A 22,222-nucleotide genomic window follows, 5' to 3' on the forward strand; every position below is an offset into this window, starting at 1 on the left:
ACAAAAAAAGTTCTACATGATCACAAAATACCAAATATTTATCAAGTGTCAGGATAACTTATTAAAGTTGAGGTTAATTCTTTTTTTTTTTTATTGCTGAAGTATTCTAGGATCTTAATACTGCAAACTACTCACTCCCCTTTGTTCTGATACGTTTTGGACTTAAGAGCTAAGATTTATCTAGAACTTGGGTGTCTTGATCAAAAGAAGAAATACTTGAATAGTGTTTCACGAATTGCAAATCAGGAAAAAAAAAAAAAAAGCCAAACCACCTCCAGGAAAAGATTGATTAGACTGACACCCGGGAATGAGGAGCCATGCAGACAACCGAGAACAAATGTCAACAGCAACGGACTCGAGTCATCCTGTGACTGGAAGGTCCCGAAGCAGAACGTTTTCCGAGTTTTTCTAGGTTGAGGAAGGACAGCGCGACGCAGGATCCGTTAACCTCAACCGTACATTCAAGCATAACAATTTCCAACCTTTATTATTCTTTTTTAAAAAACATCTGGTGTCTAGGACGCAGTTCCCACTCCGGGCTGGGGGGGGCCGGCGGCCCTTCAGTTGTGGGTCTGTTCGTGACTCCAGAGGCTGAAGGCCGTCTTGAATGTCCGGTGGCAGAGTTTACACATGAACTGTCTCTTGAAGGTGATGGCCGAGAGGGGGGGCGCGTGGTAGAAGAGCGTGTCCGACTCCTGGGGGGCGAAGAGCTTGTCGGCCGCGGCGGGGGCGGCGGCCGGGGCGGGGGCGGCGGCGGGGCTCCCGGCCGGGCGCGTGGGGCTGTCCGGCTCCAGCGGCTGGATCTTGGGCAGCGGCGGCGGCGGCGGCAGCGGCGGCGGCGGCGAGGGCGAGGGCGCGGGGCCGGGGCCGGGCTCGGGCTCCCGGGGCGCCGGGTCCTCGGCCGCCTGGGCCATGTGCGACTGGAAGTGGCTCCAGAGGCGGAAGTTGGTGCGGAAGGCCTTGTTGCACACGTGGCAGATGAAGGGCTTCACGGAGCACAGGAGCTCCTGGTGCCGCTCCAGCTGCTTGTGCGCCGGGAAGCTCTTGCCGCACTTCTCGCAAGGCCACAGGCCGGCGTCCGGGCCCGAGGCCGGCTCCTTGGGGGCGGCGGCGGCGGCGGCAGCAGTGGCCGCCTCGGGCGCCTCGTCCTCGGCCTCCTCGGCCGGCTCCTCCTTGACCTGGATCTTGAGCTGCTTGGAGAGGCTGAGGTCCTCGGGCAGGCAGGACGAGTCCTCCGAGTCGAAGCCGGCGGGCTCGGGGCCGTCGCCGAGGCCCGGCTCCTCCCGGGCGGCGGCCACGTGGTTGGCCCGGGCCGGCGCGGGCTCGGGCGCGGGCGCGGCGGGCCGGGCGGCGGCAGCGGCGGGGGGCAGCTCGCCGTTGCGGTCGCGCTCGGGCCGCGGCGGGGAGGCGCCGGGCGCCGGGGCCATGGTGTTCTGGTTGTGCACCTCCACCTGGTGCCGCCAGATGCTGAAGGCGGACTTGAAGGTGCGCATGCACTCGAGGCACGTCAGCCGCCGGAACTCGCACTTGCCCTCGTGCTCGAGCTTGAGCGCGGGCGACAGGAAGCGGAGGCTGCAGTAGGGGCACACGGTGGCGTTGCGGCACAGGCGCTCGTGGTTGCCCTGCTCGAGCAGGGACGAGAGCTTGGCGCTGCAGAGGCGGCACTGGAAGGCCTCGGGGCCGCCCCCCGGGCTCCCGGGCGCGGCGCGCTCGCGCGGCCGGCCGGCCCGGGCGGCGCCCAGGGGCCTCTCGGCCGGGTGCATCTTCAGGTGCTGCTTGAACTGCGACAGGAAGCGGTAGGCCTTTCCGCAGTGCGTGCACACGTAGGCCCCCTTGGCCCGGGAGCGCAGGCTGCGCTTGATGGCCTGCGCCGGGGAGCCGCCGGGCCCCTGGAAGCCGGGCTTGGCGCGCCGCAGCTTCAGCAGCAGCGCCTTCTTAATCTCGCGCTCGCGCACGATGTCGATCAGCTTCCTCTGGAACTTCTCGTCGAGGACGGCGTGGGAGCTGGAGGCGGGAGACGGGTTCTTCACGATGCCGTGCTGGGTCTGGCAGTGGGTCCACACTTTGAAGTTGGTGTGGAAGCGCTTGTGGCAGATGTCGCAGGCGTAGGGCTTCTCGGGGTTGTGGTACATGTTGGCGTGCCGGTGAAGGCCGGCCGTGGACCTAAAGATCTTAAGACAGTGCTTGCATTTGAACTTTTTGGCGGGTCTCGGGCCCTCCAACTCCCCGAAGTCGTCTTTATGCGCGTCGGCATCTGCAAAGTCCGCCTCCAGCAGGGCTGGGCTCGAGCCGCCCTCGAAGGGCCCTTCGGAGCCGGGGGAGTCCTGCTCGGCGGCCTTTGGCTGCTTGGCGGGCAGCCTCCTGTCCGCCTGGAACCTCCTTTTGGCCGGGAGTCTGCTCACGTCTTTCTGGTCGTCCTCCGTCTTCAGAGCCAGGTCCCTGGGGGCCGCGGCGTCCCCCACGGTGACGCGGATGATGTCGGAGGGCTCGGGGGGGCTGCGGGGCTCCGTCTTGACGCGCACCTCGGGCCCGGGGGCAGCGGCCGGCTGCGAGGCGCTGAAGGACCTGAGGCGGTGGGGCTGCGGGCCCGCGGGCGCGGCGTCGGGGACCGCCTTCTCGCTACAGTCCTTTAGGGCCGACTTCTGGGACAGAGCGCAGAGCAGGCCTCCTGCCGCGTCGCCGGGCCCCGAGGCCGAGCCCTGGGGAGACTTGAGGTCCACGGCGGGCGTGTAGACGGGCACCTGGCTGTCCATGGACAGGGACCGTCGCAGGAGGCTCTTGACCAGCGGGCCGCTCCTGTCGACGCCCTGGCTCCCGGGACCGGAGGCGCTGGACGGGATCACGAGCCCCAGCTTGGAGTAATAGAGCAGGTTCCGGTCCTCGGCCGGGCCGCCGCCCTGGCCCGTCTCCTTCAGCAGGTAGGGCGCCTCCGAGGAGCCGCGCAGGGACAGGACGGGCGGCCGCGGCCTCCTGAGGGCCAGCTCTATGGCCAGGCCTTTGGGAAGCTTCTCGTCCGCGGCCTCCCTGTCCTGCGGAGGCTTCGAAGGCAGCGCCGCATTCCGCTTGGCCAGGCCGCCTCGGCTCGGCTCCTCCGCAGATGCAGGGAGCTCCAGCGGCCTGGCGGGGCCCACCGACGCCTCCTTCGGCCACGTCTTCTCAGCCGGCGCCAGACTGTGCGGCGGCTCCCCCGGTTTCGGGCCGTGGGGCTTGCTGGCGTGGGGCTTGCCCGCGGCGCCGGCTGAGGGCCGGGAGGGGTGGCTCAGGTCGGCTTGGTTCTGACTCAGGGCTTTCCCCGGGCCGTCGCTTCGGCCCTGGCAGACGATGACGCTTCTCTTCTGAGAAGCGCCCTCATCGTCCTCCGAGAAGGCCCTCTTCCTGCCGGGACACGTCGGAAAGGGGGCCTGGGGCGTTTTCGAAGCGATGTTCGTCAGAAAGGAAATGCCGAGGCTGTAGCCCAGTTCCTGCACGGCGGCCAGGCTGCTCTTCTCCACGAACAAGGACGAGGAGTAGATGTAGTTGAGCACGTTGTCGAAGGCGTCCGGCTCGCAGAAGTCCAGCTGAAAGACCGCCTGCGCCTCGTTCTCCTTGTTGGTGAATAAGCTCTGGAAGTACTCGCTGCTGGCGGCCAGCACGTTTTTGTGGGCGCGGAACTTCTGGTCGCCGACGATCAGGAGCACGTCGCACAGCTGCCCTTTGAGGCGCTCCTCGTTGAGGGCGCTGAGGAGGGAGATGGCGTGCGCGGGGTTGATGTAGTGCAGCAGCCCCTCCATGCCTGGGCGAGTCTGAAAGACAAACGGAAGCACAGACGTGAGCGCGGGCCGCGGCTGCAGCGGGCCAGCGAGCACTCAAAGTGAAGAAGGTTGGGGGCGAAGGCGGAAACCGGCCTTTTCAGTACCATCCAGAGGGCAGCTGGAACTTGGCAGGTGTGTGGAGGCGCAACGTTGGAAAGCAAGGTTTGTCATTAGGGCCCTTAGCCACTTGCTGTTTCGTTCTGTTCCTTGTTAGCTCAGAGAGCCAGGAGGAGGTACTGAACCCTCTCGAGCCGTAATTCTGAAAGGAAGTCAGTTTTGTTGTTGGCTGGGATTAAACAACAGGGTTTAATGAATTAACAACAGGGTGTAAAGTTAGCTGTGGGCTCTCTGGCAGACCTTCTGAGTAGGTAAGAAGTTGCAAAGGGAAATTCATTTGCTAAGTACCAAAGCATCACAGGGTTTAACAGAGGTCGGAATGTTAAAGAAAAAAGGAGTTTGTTTTCTTTCCTACACTGAACACCTTGCAAGCCGAATACTATCTTCTTGCCCAGTTAATACTTTCAACAACAGCACAATGGAAACTGTGGCCTGGATCTAACTCAATTATACCAACTCTAACCTGAGGCGTTTGCCTTGAGATTTCACTGAGATTCCCTTCACATCTAAAGGCTCTGCTGAGAGGCTGCGGTGGAAATGCCGGCTCCCCCCTCGTGGTCCACGAGCATCGCAGATGAGCCCTCACGTGAAGCGGGTAACAATGGTGCCCTCCTTTAGGGCTCCTGCAAAAATGAGGTGAAGCTCTACCTCGAACCTAGGAAGGACCTGACAAATGGTGTGCGATTAATTTGAAGAAACTGTAGGACTAATATGCATTTAATTCAGAATAAAAGAAAAAGGGTCCAGATGAATCCCAGCCGCACACCCAACAGAGATGAAGCCATTTCACACAGAGACAATGCTTGACTCTCCAAACTGGACTCTTCCCTTAGGCCCCCTCATCTCTGCGTTGGTTTTACAATGCCGTCTGTTCTTTCGTTGGTTGGTTGGTTGGTTTTAGGGCGGCACCTGTGGCATATGGAGGTTCCCAGGCTAGGGGTCTAATTGGAGCTAGAGCTGCCGGTCTACACCACAGCCACAACAACCTAGGATCCAAGTCACATCTATGACCTACACCACAGCTCATGGCAATGCTGGATCCTTAACCCACTGAGCGAGGCCAGGGATCGAACCCGAAACCTCATGGTTCCTAGTCGGATTCGTTTCTGTTGCGCCATGATGGGAACCACGAATAACGCCATCTGTTCTTAAAATAGTTACGACGTTGATTTGTGATAAGAAAAGGATTCAGCGTAAAGACCATTTGGACCGTTTCATCACAGTCTGCAGAGGGCAAGTTGCAGAGACACCAAATCTGGCACCTTGCACGTTTGCAGGTTCTCCTGCGGCTTCAAAGGGTCAGCCTTTGCTGGCCAACCAGCCTCTGTGCTCTTGAGAAGAACCTGCAAAGAAGTTTCCCAGTCCGCCACCTGGAATGCCCAGGCACGGTCCACAGCCTTGTCACCGCCGCTGTGGCTCCCTGCTGCGGGGCTGCCTCCACCTGGCTGACCGGGAGGCGTGACTCTGCCTCCCTGGGCACGGCCTGGAGCCTGTCCACAGACGCTGCCTTAGTCGGCCTGCGCTGAGTTCCTCTTCATTCCTGCCTGGCATCGTCTCACGGCCATGGCGAGTGCCTGCGAGAGAGACTGCCGTCCCTTCTCCGTCGGTTAGTCACTGAAATTTCCCCCTCAATCCTACCATACTGTCTTTGCAATCATGTCTATTTACGTGCAAAGAAACCCTGTCATCATTGAGAGGTCAGCAGAGAAAAAATTTAAGCTTACAACGCCACACTCATAACTCAGCTGCGTCCTGAACACTATTTTTAGTGCAAATAACTTTTGAGACAGCCAGTTCAGATGTTCCCACAGGGAAAAGCGACAGATACAGAGTCAAAAGCTTGGACAAGAACGTTTCAAAAGAAAGAAAAAAAAAAAAAGCCTACAGCAGAGTAGGAAATGTCCCAAGCGTAGTAAGGCTGACCATGACCTTGGGGGACACTGGCTGCCGTCACATGCATCCATTTCCATGTGTGTGAGTGGACACTGGGCTGAGCTGTCCCTCGGTATCCCGGGGGACTGGCCAGGATTCCCGAGGATACCGAACTCCACAGATGCTCGCCCTTACAAAAAATGGAGTGGTTCCTGCATATCCTCCTGCGTACTTTAAATCATCTCTATATCACTTAGAGCACCTCATACAATGTAAATGATCTGTACACAACTGCAGGTGAGCGGCAAACTCAAATTTTGCTTTCTGGAACTTTCTGGATTTTTTTCCTTGCTATATATTTTTCATCTGCGGTTGACTGAATCCATGGATGTGGGACCCGTGGCTACGAGGACCGACCTTCCTGTGGGTCAGAGTCAAGCCAGCGTGAAAGTCAGTGCTCGAGACTAGTCAAGCTGTCTGAGCCTCAGTTTTCCCCACTAGAAATCGGGCTAATAATGTTACTGTAAGAACTAAGGAAGAAAACAATAATTGCTACCATTCATTCAGCACCCACGTCATACCCCAGCTTGTACCAGGAACTCACGCGTAGTTCACACCACAGAATGGCCTTTGAGAAGGGCTAAAGGCGGCAAGGGTGAGCCTGGAGGATCGCGGCGGGAAAAGGCCACAAGCAGAGGGAAGAGACACGGGGACAGCAGGGCCGGAACAGAGACCGAGGGAGCCCGAGGAGACACTGGGCGGGGCTGGGCGGACCACTGGAAGAACTGCACTCTTTACCAGGAGTGAACTGGGCAGCCACTGAAGATTCTGGGCGGGCGAATGACAACCATCTGCATCACGTTTTTAAAAGGTCCCTCTGGCTACGGTGCAGAGAAGGGACTATGGAAAAGGGTAGGCTGGGAAGTCAGTTGGGAGTCTGTCGCAGTGATGCGGGCGAGTCAGGATGGTGCCTGGGCCAGGCTGGCGGCAGTGGGGGGAAAGACAGTACTGGGATCGCCAATGGATGAGTGTAGAGCATGAAAGTGATGAGTTGAGGATGTCTCCAAGGCTTCTGCCAGAACTGGAAGGATGTCCTTACTTGAGATGAAGGGTTTCTTTGTTTTTGTTTTTTTGCTTTTTAGGGCCGTACCTGCGGCATATGGAAGGTCCCAGGCTAGGGGTCTAACCAGAGCTACAGCTGCAGGCCTACCCCACAGCCACAGCCACGCCAGATTTGAGCTGCATCTGTGACCCACACCAGAGCTCACAGCAATGCTGGATCCTTGACCCACTGAGCAAGGCCAGGGACTGAACCCGCAACCTCAGGGTTCCTAGTCGGATTCGTTTTTGTTGCATCACAATGGGAACTCCTAAATGAAGTTTGACAGAAAAACTGGTTCGGCATAGTTTCAGGAACTCAGGTTAGACATTCTCGGTGTCAGCAGGAACCTGGCCGTTCAGGTGCCCTTTGTGGGCATCCGTGCCGGCATCACTTCCTTCCAGCCTCTCTTGTGCTTCCTTCCTGGGATCGCTTCCCAAATAAGTATTTATAGCTGAACCCCCGTGTCAGGGTCTGCTTTTGGGGGAACCCGAACTGAGAAACCAAGGGGCTGTGTGAGGACGGAACCCATCGAGCTTTTCTAGGTCCTCGGCCGTGAAGCTGCACTAATCCACCTCCCAGCTCCTCCCCGTTCCCGAGGCCCAAAACCACTGCCTCACTTGCCACTGCTCAGAAAGTGTCCTCCTTTTTCTTCCATCAAATTATCATGACCTCTATTTTGTTCTAAGTTACTGACTATAATGCCTAAACCACAGGCTTCTACATTCTCTGAACGAAAACAGGGAATTAAGGACAAATAAATCACTGAGAGTTCAACTGTAAGAGGAATCGTCACTGCCCCGGAAAATTATGTGGAATTTAGAACTATTCATTTGACTCTGGCTGCCTTTAGAGCCATCGATGAAAGTACCTGCGTGAAAGTGGCCGAGCATGTCCAAACCCTGACGGCCAGGGCAGGACAGCTCCAGGTTATGTCCTTTCCATTCCAGCCCCTAAACCCTAATGAGACATTCCTAATACCTAACACTGCTCACTCTGCTGCAAACGACTGTAGACACTTTTCATGCATTAACTCGATATTCACACCAACCCTCGGAGGCAGCCTATCACCCCCATTTACAGTTGAGCAAACTATCTCGCTCAAGGTCACACAGTCAGTAAGGAGCAGAGCAGGATGCCCACCAGGTGACGTGGTGCCAGAGGCCACGCTCCCACCCTTACGGCATACCTTCCTCCTTTCATTCTCACCCGAACACCTGAGCGCGGCACTGCATCATCCGTGTCCCACAAATTAGGAAACTGGGGCATCGAGGGTCAAGCAGTGCGTCTCCAGTCACCCAGTCAGTCAACAGGGGGCTGGGAGTCTGGCCCCAGAGCCTGGACTCTCGGTCATCACCTTACACACTTACGGCTGGGCACGTCTAGAGTCTGCCAGAACTGACCCGACACAGAGGGCGTCTGTCTGCAACGCTGGTCCTGCCTCATGGCACTTAGTCCCGTGTAGGAAGAGGACAGAATCCGTCACCGCACTCCAGGATGCTAAGCGCCAGGTGCCAGCGTGCAGAGGTCCAGAGGGCGTAAAGAAGTTTCCTGGGAGTTCCCTGGTGGCACAGTGGGGTAAGGATCTGGCGTTGCCACTGGTGTGGCGTAGGTTCGATCCCTGAACCCTGGCCCAGGAACTTCCACATGCTGTGAGCACAGCCAAAAAAAAAAGTTTCCGAACAAGCAGGAGTCAGAAAATGTGAGAGGAGTGAGGACAGGTGAAGGACATTTCAAGGACAGGAGCAGGGCATCCAGAACTCAGAGGCGAGACAAGGCCTGGCTGGAGCAAAGGACACATGGAAGGGAGGGCAGGAGATGAGGCTGGGGAGATGATGGAGACACGAGGGCCCCTCAAGGGTCATCGGAGGAGAGGGAGCTCCTCCACCCTCTGGGGCTCTAGCATTGGGGGCGTTAGGAGCACACGCACAGGGGGTGCCCCACCTTCCTGCACAGGCTCTGGCTTTCCCCTTTTAATTCAGCCACCAAAGCTTTCCTGGTTTAGCTGCAAACGATGAACACTGGTTTTTAACGACACAGTAGGTACATTTACCGAGTTTAATAACTTCATTAAAAATATAAAATGCTGAGAATGCAGGCAAAACGGGGGCAAATCACCACTGCTGAATGTCAGGAAAGGATCCAGAAAGCGCTTTGTGGCTGGAGGATGTGCAGGTGGAACTTGCTCTCAAACCCGCCTGCCTTTTGTGCTCTCAGCTCAGAGACGGCCAGGCACTTTCTCCTCCATAAATCTGCAGGCTCCTCAAACTCCAATTCCACCAGCAGCTCAGGACTCTGCCTTGGGGAAGACAGCACAGCCTGGAGGGGAGCCGAGTCAACGTGCTGTCTGCTCCCGGGCCCCCATCTTCCCACTGCCCATCTCTACCCGCACCCAGGGCAGGAGCTCCTGCCACCACCTGCCACGCTGGAGAACCTGGGTGCTCTGACAAGGACAGTGGGTGAAAGGGGGAAGAAAGCCCCTTCCCCACAGAAAAGGCCAGAGGAAATGCCCCTGGAAAACCAGATTCTGGAACGGGGCTGGCTTGCTTACCACATGGATCCCGGCACACAAAGAGCTCCCTAAACGCTGCCTGAATTGTTTCTATTCCATGCTGTTCCCTGATGTTTCAAAATGAGACAATCTTTACGGCTGACAATTCATGGCAGTCACTACAGCGCCATGGAAAAGACGTTCAAATGAGTCAACCCGTCTCGGATCCTGGCTTTGCCACCTAGTGGGTATGTGACCTGGTGAAGCCCACTTGGCTGAGCGCCCCTCACCCTGCTGAACGGGGCCAACACCCCGACCGCACGGGGTGAAGAACAGAAGAGGCAGCGTGTCTGCGAGCTCCCCGCATGCAAGCCGGTGCTTCCCTTCCTCCTCCTCTTCCTTTCCTGAATGTCCCCGGGGGCCACCACGTGCCATGGAGCACCAGGGGGTAACTGGAGGGGGTGAGCTGGCTGGCGGTGGCCTCTCCAGGAACACACATTCCGGGGTGGGACAGACATGTGAGACTGAGTGTAACCGGGGGACAGAAGCGCCGCTAGAATAAGGACCTTGGGAAGCCGTTCATTTGGCCGGGGGTGGGGGCGGGGGGCTGATGAATGAACTGAGGGCGCACCAGGGTCTCATGGCTTTTACTGGGTGCTGACAACAATACTCAAGCTTCCACCGGCCACCATCCACTGCAGACGCTCTCCGGGAACACGCATCTGATGGTGCCAGGGCTTGACAAGCCCGGAGGCCTGCCCGGGCCTGAAGTTTCAATTCCCTGGAACGGCTACAAAGCCCTTCCCAACTGGATCCCAGAAAGTCATTTCATATCATCACCTCAAAGTCCTCCGCTACCAAGTGCTAAGAGGGGCAGGGAATTTGTATCTTAATATGAGTTAACCCAATGCAGATAATTCCCTCTCCATACCAATGGCAGGAAGTAAAGGTTTTTAAGCAGATGGAAGAAAAGCAAGCAACTCTGGAATACAGAACATCCTGGGAACATACACGGAAGAAAGCAAAGCAGAGCTAAGCTGCTGGGGAAAAAACAGGAGGAGGGGAGTGAGGGGCCCAGCAAGGGAGGTGGGAAGGGATCAAAAGAGCCCCGCCAGCTTTCCAGTTGCGGACGCTCCAGGCTGGCAGCAGGACTAAGGTCCATTGTAAATCAAACCGCTCCGAGGAGGAGCCCACAAACCCCTCACGGCTCTTCCACAGCAAAGTGGCTCTTTACACCCAGAACATCAATGCCAAATTGAATTCTGGGCACACAGTCCTTTGGAATGTTGGCAACTGCTTATATAGTCCTAACTGTGGCACCGGGAGAAAAGGAATGCACAGAACACACAGCAAACACTCGGCAAAACAAAGCATCGGCATTTGACTTTGGAATATGACCGCTCACCCCAACCCTCACCTCTGGACCTGGTCTGGCTCTCTCTAGCTGCTGTTACCATCGGACGGGGACAGGAAGTTGGCTGAGTTTAGGTCTTATCATCACTCCCACGGAGACAGTGCAGATATCCAGACAACATCTAAGCTCCTCGGATTTCAAAGCTGGTGGCGCTGACCTGACCCTTCAAGAGCGGTGATGTCACTCCCTTGATTCCCCCTCGCCACACGTGCGGCCCCCCTGGAACGAGAAAGTCGGGTCTGGTCCAAGGGCGTGCGATGTGCCCGGCCAGCGGAACGGACGTCGGCTGACAGGGCGGCTGTGCCTGCCCCGCTGAGGGCCTGCCCTGAGACATCCGACACACGGGGCTCCCCTCGCTCAGGACTTCAGGGCTGGCCACACGACCAGCGCCGAGCCCATCAGAAACTTTCTCCCCTGGCAGCAGGGCTGAGAAGAACAACAGCGGCCAGTGAGCAGAGCCGATCCAGCTCAGGTGTGGCCTGAAAAGGCAGCCCATGGGGCCCGCTAGCGACCGGTTCCCGGGGCTTTTGTCCTTCCTGGCTCCACGCTTTAGCTTTTCCTTCAACTGCAAGAGCAACTATACCTTTAAAATAAATTTACTTTCCTATTCAAGCTGGCCTGTCAGTTTTGGCTCTTGTTATTAAAGGACCCTAGCTATTATGTTTCATTCTTCCTACCAAGGCCCCCAAATCCCTCCTTTATAAAAGGGCTGCTAGACTGAGCTTCCTGAAACAATGCTTTGATTGCTCGACAGAGGCACACATTAAGCATTACTACTATGGGAGTTCCCATCGTGGCTCAGTGGTTAATGAACCCGACTAGTACCCGTGACGATAAGGGTTCGATCCCTGACCTTGCTCAGCAGGTGAAGGACGGGCATTGCCGTGAGCTGTGGTGTAGGTCGCAGATGCGGCTCGGATCCCACGCGGCTGTGGCTGTGGCGTAGGTGGGCAGCTGTAGCTCTGATTCAGCCTCTAGCTGGAAACCTCCATATGCCACGGGTGTGGCCCTAAAAGAAAGACAAAAAGCAAAAAAAAGTATTACTACTATTTGAATTATTTACTGAGTTTCTATTATGTGCAAGGCATAGACATACCTGCAATACAGGGCTGCAGAGACTTTCTAGGACGGTAAATCAGATGAACAAGGAAACCAACATAAGAAAAGGTAACTTCTCATTGTGCTACGAGCTATGATGGATATAAACAGGGTGCTACGACTGGAGGGAGTAACTAAGGTTTTCAGATGGTCAAGAAATGCCTCAATGTGACATTTTTGCTGAGAACTAAGACCCGAGTCAAAAATGAAATGATAAAAACACTAGGTCTCCATTAGGTAAAAATGCAAAATTTTAAAAACATGGACCTCAAGGCTCTGTAAATCTGGTTTCAAACTACTTTTAAAATCTCCTTTCCCTAATTACCTCCCTGTGACAACTTCCTGTTTCAGATACTCCGTCTCGGAGACAGAGGTCTGGCCTCTCCCACCACCCTATCTGGAATGTCCCAGACCTCCGCCAGCCCCTCCCCGACACCACTCAGCTGAACCTTACTCATCCTTCGGAGCTCAGCTCAGGGCCCATTTCCTCCTTCAGCCCTCCAGTCAAGGGCTGGATCGTGTCCCTGATTCATATGTCCAAGCCCTAACCCCCCAGTGCCTCGGAATGTAAGCATATCTGGAGACAAGGTCTTTGAAGCAATTATTAAGTTAGAACGAGGTCTTAAGGTGGGCGGGCCCTGAGCCCACAGGACTGGGGCTCCCATGAGGGGTGGAGATGAGGGCACAGACACACGGGGAGAAGACAACCACCCATGAGCCAAGCAAGCAGAGGCTTCGGGCCAAATCAGCGCTACCAAAACCTGCATCTCGGACTTCCAGGCTCCAGAACTGTGAGAAACACACACGCAACTGCCGTTGGTCGAGACCCCCAGTCTGCAGTGCTGTGGTCTGGTGGCCCAAGCTAACACACAGACCTGCCTTCATCACCGCAGTTGATAATGAGCAAAACACCGCTCAGCTCCTGGATGAGCGTGACACCATCTACACAGTGTTTATTCGGTGTCGCCTGTTGTTAGTGCTGTCTCCCCAGCAGGACTGTTAGCTACCGAAGGACTAGGAACCTATTTGACACCCTTCACGGTGCTCACCGGGGTATCTGACACAACAATAAATATTTGCTGATTGTTCTGTGCTCTGACACTCTCAGAAGTGGACACTGCCTTTTGTTTGTTTTCCTCCCATTAGCGCCCTTTAGCATACTGTATCGATTTTTTTATTCCTGCCTAGATAAGGCCCAACTCTACCGAATGGCGCACAAGATCTTCATATCCTGGAGTTCCCATGGTGGCTCAGCGGGTTACCAGCCCGACGCGAGGATGCAGGTTCCATCCCTGGCCTCACTCAGTGGGTTAAGGATCCAGCGTTGCTGTGGCTGTGGTGTAGGTCGGCAATTGCATCTCCAATTCGACCCCTAGCCTGGGAACTTCCATATGCTGCACTGCGGCCCCAAAATGCAAAAAACAAAACAAAACAAAAACAAACAAACAAAACAAAAAAACAAGAAACCCCCCCAAACTCTTGGTATTCTGATCAGAACTCATCTCTCCACCCTTACAGGACCCTCCTGCCCATCCACCCCACAAACCAGCATACCCAACTTCCCCGAACCCTATTTCCTTCACTGTGCTGACGTCTACAGAGAGATCCAGCGCAGACATCACCGTCTCTGCCAAGCTGGTGATGTGCTCCTTGCCAGCAGCTCAGCCATCCAAGCTACGGCACCACTTCACTCCTCTGCAGTGACACAGCTCTTCTGAGTGATGTGCCTTTATAGCTACCCTCTCATGAGAGTCCTTGAAGGAAGAACCCTTGCTTCCATCCACGCATCCCTAATGCTCAGCGCAGGCCCAGCAGGTGTCTACTGGGCAGCCATCACTAGGGCTCGAGACCTGGGCTGGCTCACCTTTGCTGCTCCAGCATATCCAGCACAGAGCCCAGCACACGGCAGCCTCCTTTGCTTTTTGATGAGGGCTTGTGGCCTTCATTCCTGCTGGATAGTGACACCCAAATCTGCATCCCTGCTTCGCCTTCTCAATGCTCCAAATGTCTTTCTCAGGACACTGCTGTCATGAGATACCCCACTTGTCCAAGACAGTACGTATGACCCTCCCCCCGGCCCCTACCCCCATGACTGCTTGTCCTCACACATTCCCTATGAGTGTGGTGTGCTGCCAGCCAGCAGGCCTCCCCAACTAGAACCCGCTTCCTTTCTGGCCGGTGACTACAACCTGTCAAGCCTTGCTCATAAACAGCTCTAGAATCTGCTCTCCTCCGCCCTACTGGCTTTGGGGCCAATTATAACAGTTCCTCCAGTTCACCTCCCCCTCACCCAGAGACTCTCTCCATAACCTGGCCCCTCTTTTGTCCCACACTTAACATGCCCTGCCTGCCGTAAACACTGTGAGGTCCTCAAGGACAGGGATCATATCCTTTCCAACTTTTATTTCCACAGAATGAAGCACAGAGTACACTGAATAGTGTTAAAAGGAAGAATGAATTAACATAGTTATTTTTAAGTAAGCCAATGCCCCCAATTTCTTTTTAACACTGATATTTAATGTTACTTAAAATTTAAATGTAATGACTATTAATCATTAAGGTGCATGACGGATTTACTCCAAGCATCAGAGGGTAACACTTTAAAAAAAAAAAAAGTCAATGAGAAATCTTTCTAAAATGGATTAACCCACTTTCTTCCCAACAAGGAAGCAGAACACAATGCAGGCTCCTTATCGATGGTTCAGGGTCATCGTTAGGCAGTCACTGGACTCTGCTGAATAGGCTGGTGCCTTCGGGATGCTAGAAGTGAGTGCGGCTCTTGCACCGAGACCCCTCCAGGCTGCTGCGGGCTCTTGTTAACGTTCCCGCCACCCCCCAACACCCCCTCGCCAGGCAATTCGGTAGGAGAACCGACCTCTAAAATCCCCCTGCCCCCACAGGTGCTGCTGAAGTAGATCCTCCAGAACCACGCAGCGCTGCGGGGGAGGGCACAGCGACCCGGCGAAGGGCCAGACCGAGGGGCGCTCCTGCGCTCAAGGGCATGCGCTTTTGTACTGGACTAGTGAACCTGTTCCAGGCGAGCGGTCTGGGTGATAAAAGATCTCGGGACTGGAGCCAGCAGAGGTCTCGGGGCTGAAGTCCCCAGCGCGGCTGGTCGGGACCCACCCCTTCCCCACAGCAGGTTCGGGCGGGGGCTCTCTCGGGTGGAGTCCTCCGCATCCCAGCAGAGACGCTGGCCGGCAGCTGGGGGCTGTGCTCTGCGGCCGGCGGTGGAGAGTCGGGGAAACGGGTCCTCCAGGGGGGTCTGCGGCGTCCGGCGGAGGGCCGGCCAGGAGGCAGGGAGAGCATCCTTTCGGGACCACGTTGGGTGTGCCGGCGGCCGCCAGGCGGGGCCCGAGGAGCGGTGGGGCGGGGGCGCGGGCCGCGGCAGGTGCGGGGGGCCACCTGGCCCCTAGCTTCCGCGCACGCCCGCGCGCCCTGGCGGACACGGGCCGGCCTCCACGCCTGCCAGGGACGGAGCACGCGCCCGCGGCCGGAAGGCGCCCCAACCGCTCGGCGCAGGAGCACCGGCCGGGCGAGGGAAGCCCAGTGAGGGACGGAGCGTGCGCAGTGGCGAGGGCGAGGCCAAGTGCGGGCAAGGAGCATGCGCAGTGTGAAGGCACAATCGGCTACGTGGGAGCCCGGGGCATGCTCGGTGAGAGCCGGGCCCGGCGCACGCGCAGAAGCGCTCGGAGCCCGCAACCCGCTGGCGGAGAGAAAAAGGAGGAGAGAGATCACCTCAGAGTTACGTCAGGAAAGGCCGCGTTTTGCGGGAAGGCTGTAGCCCCCCACGGGGCCCCGCAGTTGTCCTAGGGCGAGGGGCGTGACAGTTACTCACCCGTCTTCAGCCCCGAGGCAGACGCCGGGCCCCTTTCCGCTCACACTCGGCTCGCGCGCGCCGCAGCCGCCGCTGCCGCTGTGATTCCATCCATCTTGAATTTGACGTCATCCCACACCAGGGATGAGGTCATCGCAGGCAGCGCTCGTCACGTGCGCGGCGCTGTGATTGGCCGCCAGGCGCCGGGGGGCGGGGCGAGGGAGGTGCGCGGCCCTGGGGGCCGGGCGAGGGCGGGCCTGACGGGAGTCCGGGCGCCGACGCCGCGGTTGCCGCGTCCTCCCGCGCGCGCCTTCCGCCTGATGTTCCTGCTGCGCCGCCGCCCGGCGCCCTCCCCCGGCCCTTGGCGGGCGGCGTATCCCTGAGGGGAGGCGGCGGCGGGGGGAGGGGCGCGCACGGGTGGGCTTGGCGCCGCGGGGACCCGCGCCGGTGGGGCTCGCCGGGTGATGCCCCCTTCCCGGGCCAGCGCGCTGCGGGCCCCTCCGCCGGCCCCTTGGCCGGTCCCTCGGGGGACGGTTCTCCGACCGCCGCGCGGTTGTCCTCGGCCTCAGGTGCCGCCCGCAGCGTGGACGCGCCTCGGCAGGCGTGGAGGTGCGCTGGGTGCGGGTCTGCAGAGTCCGGACCTGAGCGCAGACGTTTCCACCCACCTGCGCGGCCTGGGACCGCTCGCCGGTGACTCGGGGACCGGCCGCCAGGTTCATTTTGCCTGAGCAGGTGGGGGGGGGGGAGAGGGGCTGCTCCGATCTTCAGCCTCGGAGGCATCACTTGTGGGCTGCGTGGTCACAGACAAAACGCTTCACTTTTCGGAGGCATCACTTAAACCATCTCTGAGTAGCTAACTTATTTTCTGTATTCTCAGTTCTCATTTGCTCTCCGGCAGACTCGTTTTCCTGCATGAATATTACAAGCTCATCAATTTGAAAGCTCACTTCACTCTCATTCCAAACCAGGAAATTAGTATTATAGAAATAACGGAACACTGAAGAAGGGTTCTGGTAGGCAAGCTAATCGGAACATCTGGATGTGTTTCCAAAGGCAGAGCAGACCAGCCTGGAGGCAGAGGAGACTGCGTTTAGGACAGATGTTTAAGTCTTAGATTTCCAGTCCACGTTGTTTAGTATTTTTTCAGCTATCTTTAATTTTCAGATTGATTTTTGAAAGTTGAATATATGCACATGACCATAGGTAAGATAACTTTAGAAATGTTCGAAGAATTTGTGTAAGGAATAATCTTGATTAGGTTGATAAAGATTAAAACCTATGTTCCAGGAGTTCCCCTTGTGTTTTTGTTGTTGTTTTTTGTTTGTTTGTTTTGTTTTATCTTTTTAGGGCCGCACCCGCGGCATATGGAAGTTCCCAGGCTAGGGGTCTAATCGGAGCTATAGCCGCCGGCCTACACCACAGCTACAGCAACACCAGAACCGAACTCCATCTGCGAGCTACACCACAGCTCACGGCAACGCCGGATCCTTAACCCGCTGAGCAAGGCCAGGGATCGAACCTGCAACCTCATGGTTCCTAGTCAGATTTGTTAACCACTGCGCCACGACAGGAACTCCCTGGGAGTTCCCCTTGCGGCTCAGTGGGTCAAGGACCCAGCCTTGCCACAAGCTGTGGTGTAGGTCGCAGATGCAGCTTGGATCCAGTGTGGCTGTGGCTATGAGACTCCCCAGCTGTGGCTCCGATTTGACCCCTAGCCTAGGAACTTCCATATCTGCAGATGTGCCTGTAAAAAGAAAAAAGAAAATTGTTCCAAAATTTAAAGCTCTACTGTCCATTAAGTTTTCCTTCCACTAATTTTAAGAGGACTCAGTTTCAAAGGAAGAACCTGGCACCTAAAAGTTTTCTTCTTTAACTGTTTAAAACCTTGAAAAATGTCTTTGTATTTTGAACTGAACGGCGGAGGAGCAAAAAAGTGCCTTTGTACATAAAGGAACCGTGATTGTGAGTTTTTCAAAGGGCCTTGAGTTTTGGGGTCCCCGTGGTTAGGCTGGGCGAGCACGCATTGTTGTCCCCGCGTTACAGGGGAGAAAACCCTGAGCTGTGTAGCCGCTGCCAGGAGCTGGGTTTTCGAGTTTTCGCTGCATTCTACCACGTGCCAGAGCAGTTACCCGCCACCTCCATCCCTTCCAGCAGCCTCAGGAAGAGACCAGTGGTTGTCACCCCTTTAAAGCGTGTGATCGGGCTGTTTCACAAAAGGGGCCTGACTGCTGAATCCAGTCGAACCTTTCAGTCTGCTCAGTTGGCCTCTGGTTTGTAACGATACCGATTCCTTCGTCAAAGCTGCTTGTTTCAGTGATGCCTCATGCCCTGGATTTTTCCACCTGTTCCCTACCCCCTGGTTCTTGGTCTCTGGTGCTGGCTTGTCTGCCCCAGCTGGCCTCACACTTCAAGTCCCCCGGACCTTGGCCCTCGTGTCGCACTCACCACCTCTGGGACTTGAGCCCGGCCACCTGAGCCCGAGCCCCTCCCCCCTTGCTGGTGTTGGGCCCGTCACCAGGTCTGGCCACCTACCTCCTGACTGTTCCTCTGATAATGTCACCACGGTCCAGCCCAGCAACTCCCTAAGTGCGCTCCCACCTCCAGGATTTTCCCTTTTAACCCATCCTCGGATTGCAGTCAACGTGATCTTTCTTAAGAGGGAAAGATGCCAGGGCACTCCTGTGCTTCAGTTTTTGATGGCTCTCTGGCTTCAAGGATAACATTCAGATTTCACAATGTGACACCAGGATGGTGTGAACTAAAATGTCGCTGCCATATCCGCAAACACACAAAGGATGTTGCAGCCGTCAGGCCCCACATTTCAGTGTCCCAGCGGGGAGCCCTGAGGGGACTCCGGATGAGAAAGCACAAGATACTGGCTACTGGGCATTCCTTTGGTGGCTCAGCAGTTAACAGACCCGAGTAGGATCCACGAGGATTTGGGTTCAACCCCTGGCCTTGTTCAGTGGGTTAAGGATCTGGCGTGGCCATGAGCAGTGGTATAGGTCACAGATGAGGCTCGGATCCCGTGTTGCTGTGGCTGTGGCTGTGGCCGGCAGCTGTAGCTTCGAGGGTGCGGCCCAAAAAAGCCAAAAAAAAAAAAAAGATGCTTGTCACTGATAGTTGAGGTGCACAATCAAAGGAATGATTTCAGGGAGCCCTCACTCTTGCATGGCCTCATATGTAAAAAATTGCTAAATTCCTAAAGTTGAAGTGTTTGGGTTTTTTGATTAATAGCAATCTTTTGCTATTCCAACTCCCTGGCTCTTGTTGCAGAAACCCCTCTATATCCCAGTTGCTCCCTGACCTCTTAGGAGCAGCGTCTCAGCGCCATCTGAGATGCTGTGTCCCGGCCTTGAAGTCCTTAGAAAGCCCGCTGAATAAAACGTAGCTCTCGGCTTTCAGGTCGGGCGTGGGTTGACGCGGGTGACAGCCCACCTCTAATGTGTGTCCCCAGCACCCACACACACATCTCCTCTGAGCAAGTCACGCTCGGTCTCGTCGCTGAGCGTCCTCTCCCAGAGCTGCTCCTCCCCCATCCCATGCAGGCTCAGTGTCCCCTTGGTCATTGTGTCTTACTGGCTCGCTTGCCTTCCTCCAGGTCCTCCCTCCCCGCCATCATCACGCAGCCTCGTTCTGGGGTTGGTGGTCCCTCTCTGTGCTCCCATGGCTGCTGATGTGGCTGGTCACAGGCTTGTGCACAGGTTGTTGGATTTTGCCCCCCAACCTCTCCTCTGCTCCGACCCCCGGTGGCTTCCTGTTCCCCTCTGCCTGCCTGGTGCCCACGCCGTGCCTGACCTGTGGTAGGAGTTCAACATGTTTTTATTGAGTGTTATCCGTCCATGGATGCATCCCAGCAGGATTTCCAGCTCCGTATACATGCGTCTGTATTTAGATGCAGTTCCCACCACTTATCTGGCCAGCTTCTTAGGCATCTCCATGGGGATAAACTACAGCCGTGCCCTCAGCAAGCTCATAGCTCAACTTCCCATCTGCTTTCTCTCTTTGAAACCTGTGCTTCCTCCCCCGTCCCCGTCCTACTTGGTGGGACTGCCCTGTCACCCAAGCCAGAAACCTGACGGTAATTGCAGATGCCTCTCTCTCTCTCAGCCTCTGCTTTCATCCATCACTCAGTCCTATCAAATCTACCTCTTTGCACCTGCTGTCTGTCCTCATCTGCCCTCTTGCTGGTCCTGGCCTCCAGGGCCTCTGGCCACTCATGGGAGCCACTGAACTGAGTTCCGAGTCTGCGCCTTGCCTTCCCAGTCCAGTCTGTTTTGAGTGCGGTTTATCTAAGCGCGGATCTGGTGTTGTCGGCAGCCTCGGCGTTGGCACAGCCTGCAGAGCAGCGTGGAGGCAGCTTCTCGGCTTCCCCGGCCGCACCAGCTGCTCTGGCCTGCGTGGCTGGGCCAGGCCTGGCTCAGCCTCCCTTTTCCCATTCAATCTGCTGGTGGATCAGAGCATCCACCCAAGGCCTCCTGCCTCTGCGCTGTGGTTCCTCCACTGTCACGTCTATGCGTCTATTCCTGGCCACTTGCAGGCCAGCTGCTCCACTTGCTTGCGGGCCCTTTTGGGGAGAGACTCTGCCATTAGCCTGTGTGTCCCCGGAGCTTTGGACCTGTCGCCTGCTCTGTGTTGCAGGCCATCTGCCCTGATGGCCAGCTTTCCTTCAGAAACTCTGTCCCAGTGACGTCCATCCGAGTGGGGGGTGTTAGTAATGCTATAATTGGACTCGTTTGCATTTCTTGTACCAAATAAATAGCCCTCTCATCAAGTGGGATTTAAAAACACAAGCCTCTGCATATGTGGATGTGGGAAGTTTTAACCAGCTGTGATTCTCCATTTCATTTTGAACTTGCATCTAAGTGTCCAAATTTGCCCAACCTGTAGTTTGGGGGTGGGGTTGTCCTTTTGAACAGTCAGGTTAGGGTGGAAGGTAGTCGATTCATTTTCCGTGGGTTTTATAACAAATTACCACCGTCTTGGTGACTTAAAACAGCAGAAATGTATTCTTTCATCGTCCTGGTAGTCAGAAGTCCAAGATCAGTAACACTGGGCTAAAATCAAGATTTTAGCACCCCGTTGTGGCTCAGTGGGTTAAGAATGCGACGTTGTCTCCATGAGGATACGGGTTTGAGCCCTGGCCTCGCTCAGTGGGTTAAGGATCTGGCATTCCCGTGAGCTGTGGTGTGGGTGAAGATGTGGCTCCGATCTGGCGTGGCTGTGGCTGTGGTGTAGGCTGGCAGCTGCAGCTCTGATTTGACCCCTAGCCGGGGATCTCGCATATGCCCCAGGTGTAGCCCTGAAAAGAAAAAAAAAAAAAAAATTTCTGCAGGACCATGCTCCCTCTGGAGGATACGATAGGGACCCCTTGGCGGCCTCTCAGCTTCTGGTGGCTGCTGACATAACTTGGCTCGTGGCCTCTCTCTTATAAAGACCCTTGGGATGGCGTTTGGGCCCCTTCCAATCAGGGTCATCTCCCCATCTCGGGACTTTTAACTTAATCACACCGGCAAAGACCCCTTTTCCATATGAGGTCACACGGCAGGTCCCAGGGATTAGGACCCGGCATCACTGAGGCTCTGCTATTGAACCTCCTACATGGGAGAACAGGATTCCTGTTTGCATACGGGCAGTGGAGGGAGGTCTTTGAAAAGCACATGAGGCGGAAGAAAAAGGGAATGGGAAGTGGTGAAATGTTTGATTCTGTGCAGGTGGGTTGTGACAGCTGCCCTCACCGGGGCCGCCGTGTCGTGTTCCGTGCATCTCGGGAGTGGCTGGGCCGGCTCTCTTCTGGATGGCGGAAATTGTTCCGTGTTGAGGGTCAGTCCCACTGGGTTCTCACCCATTGAGAAGCCTGTCCTTACACATCCTGGTAAGAAAAGAGTCCTACGCCACAGCCACCGCAACACTGGATTCAAGCCGCCTCTTTCACCTACACCCCAGCTTATGGCAACACCAGATTCTCTCTCTCTCTCTCTCTCTTTTTTTTTTTTTTTGTCTTTTTGCCTTTTTAGGGCCACACCTGTGGCATATGGAAGTTCCCAGCCAAAGCAGCCGGCCTACACCACAGCCATAGCGATGCCAGATCTGAGTCTCATCTGTGACCTACACCACAGCTCACGGCAATGCTGGATCCTTAATCCGTTGAGTGAGGCCAGGGATCGAACCTGCATCCTCATGGTTCCTAGTTGGATTGGTTCCTGCTGCGCCACGATGGGAACGCCCAACACCAGATCCTTAACCCACTGAGCAAGGCCAGGGATCAAACCCGCATTCTCATGGACGCTATATTGGGTTCTTAACCTGCTGAGCCACCATGGGAACACCTGCTCTGAAAATAACTGAGGTGTGTAGGGGGAATGTGTTAACAGGTCAGCCCCGTTACCTTCTTTTCCTCCTCACGGGAAGGGGTAATTGGAGCCCAGAGCCTGGCTTAGATGGTTCCAGAAGGGTGTGCAGATGGATAAACTAGAAGCAAGCAGGAGGCAGAGGGGTTCACAGTTGTGGCCAGTGCTGGATG

General features: G+C 56.1%; 1 protein-coding gene across 2 annotated transcripts; it reads right to left on the reverse strand.

Moving 5' to 3' along the window:
* Positions 1 to 460: 460 nt before the first annotated feature.
* ZBTB21 (zinc finger and BTB domain containing 21) lies at positions 461 to 15,850 on the reverse strand. Of its 2 annotated transcripts, none has more exons than XM_047797088.1 (2): positions 15,721 to 15,850; positions 461 to 3,782 (listed from the first exon to the last, which is right to left on the reverse strand). In XM_047797088.1, the coding sequence occupies exon 2, from the start codon at positions 3,768 to 3,770 to the stop codon at positions 561 to 563; it is 3,210 nt and encodes a 1,069-aa protein (XP_047653044.1). In that variant the 5' UTR covers positions 3,771 to 3,782; positions 15,721 to 15,850; the 3' UTR covers positions 461 to 560. The 2 variants fall into 2 exon arrangements, with proteins under 2 accessions (XP_047653044.1, XP_047653054.1); XM_047797098.1 differs by lacking the exon at positions 15,721 to 15,850 and adding an exon at positions 10,788 to 11,609.
* Positions 15,851 to 22,222: the final 6,372 nt, after the last annotated feature.

Source organism: Phacochoerus africanus, chromosome 1, assembly GCF_016906955.1.
Source record: "Phacochoerus africanus isolate WHEZ1 chromosome 1, ROS_Pafr_v1, whole genome shotgun sequence".
In the NCBI taxonomy this organism is placed as follows: Eukaryota; Metazoa; Chordata; class Mammalia; order Artiodactyla; family Suidae; genus Phacochoerus; species Phacochoerus africanus.

Bases quoted from the DNA above. Each gene is read 5' to 3' on its own strand.
- ZBTB21 (XM_047797088.1), bottom strand. From the start codon at position 3,770: ATGGAGGGGCTGCTGCACTACATCAACCCCGCGCACGCCATCTCCCTC.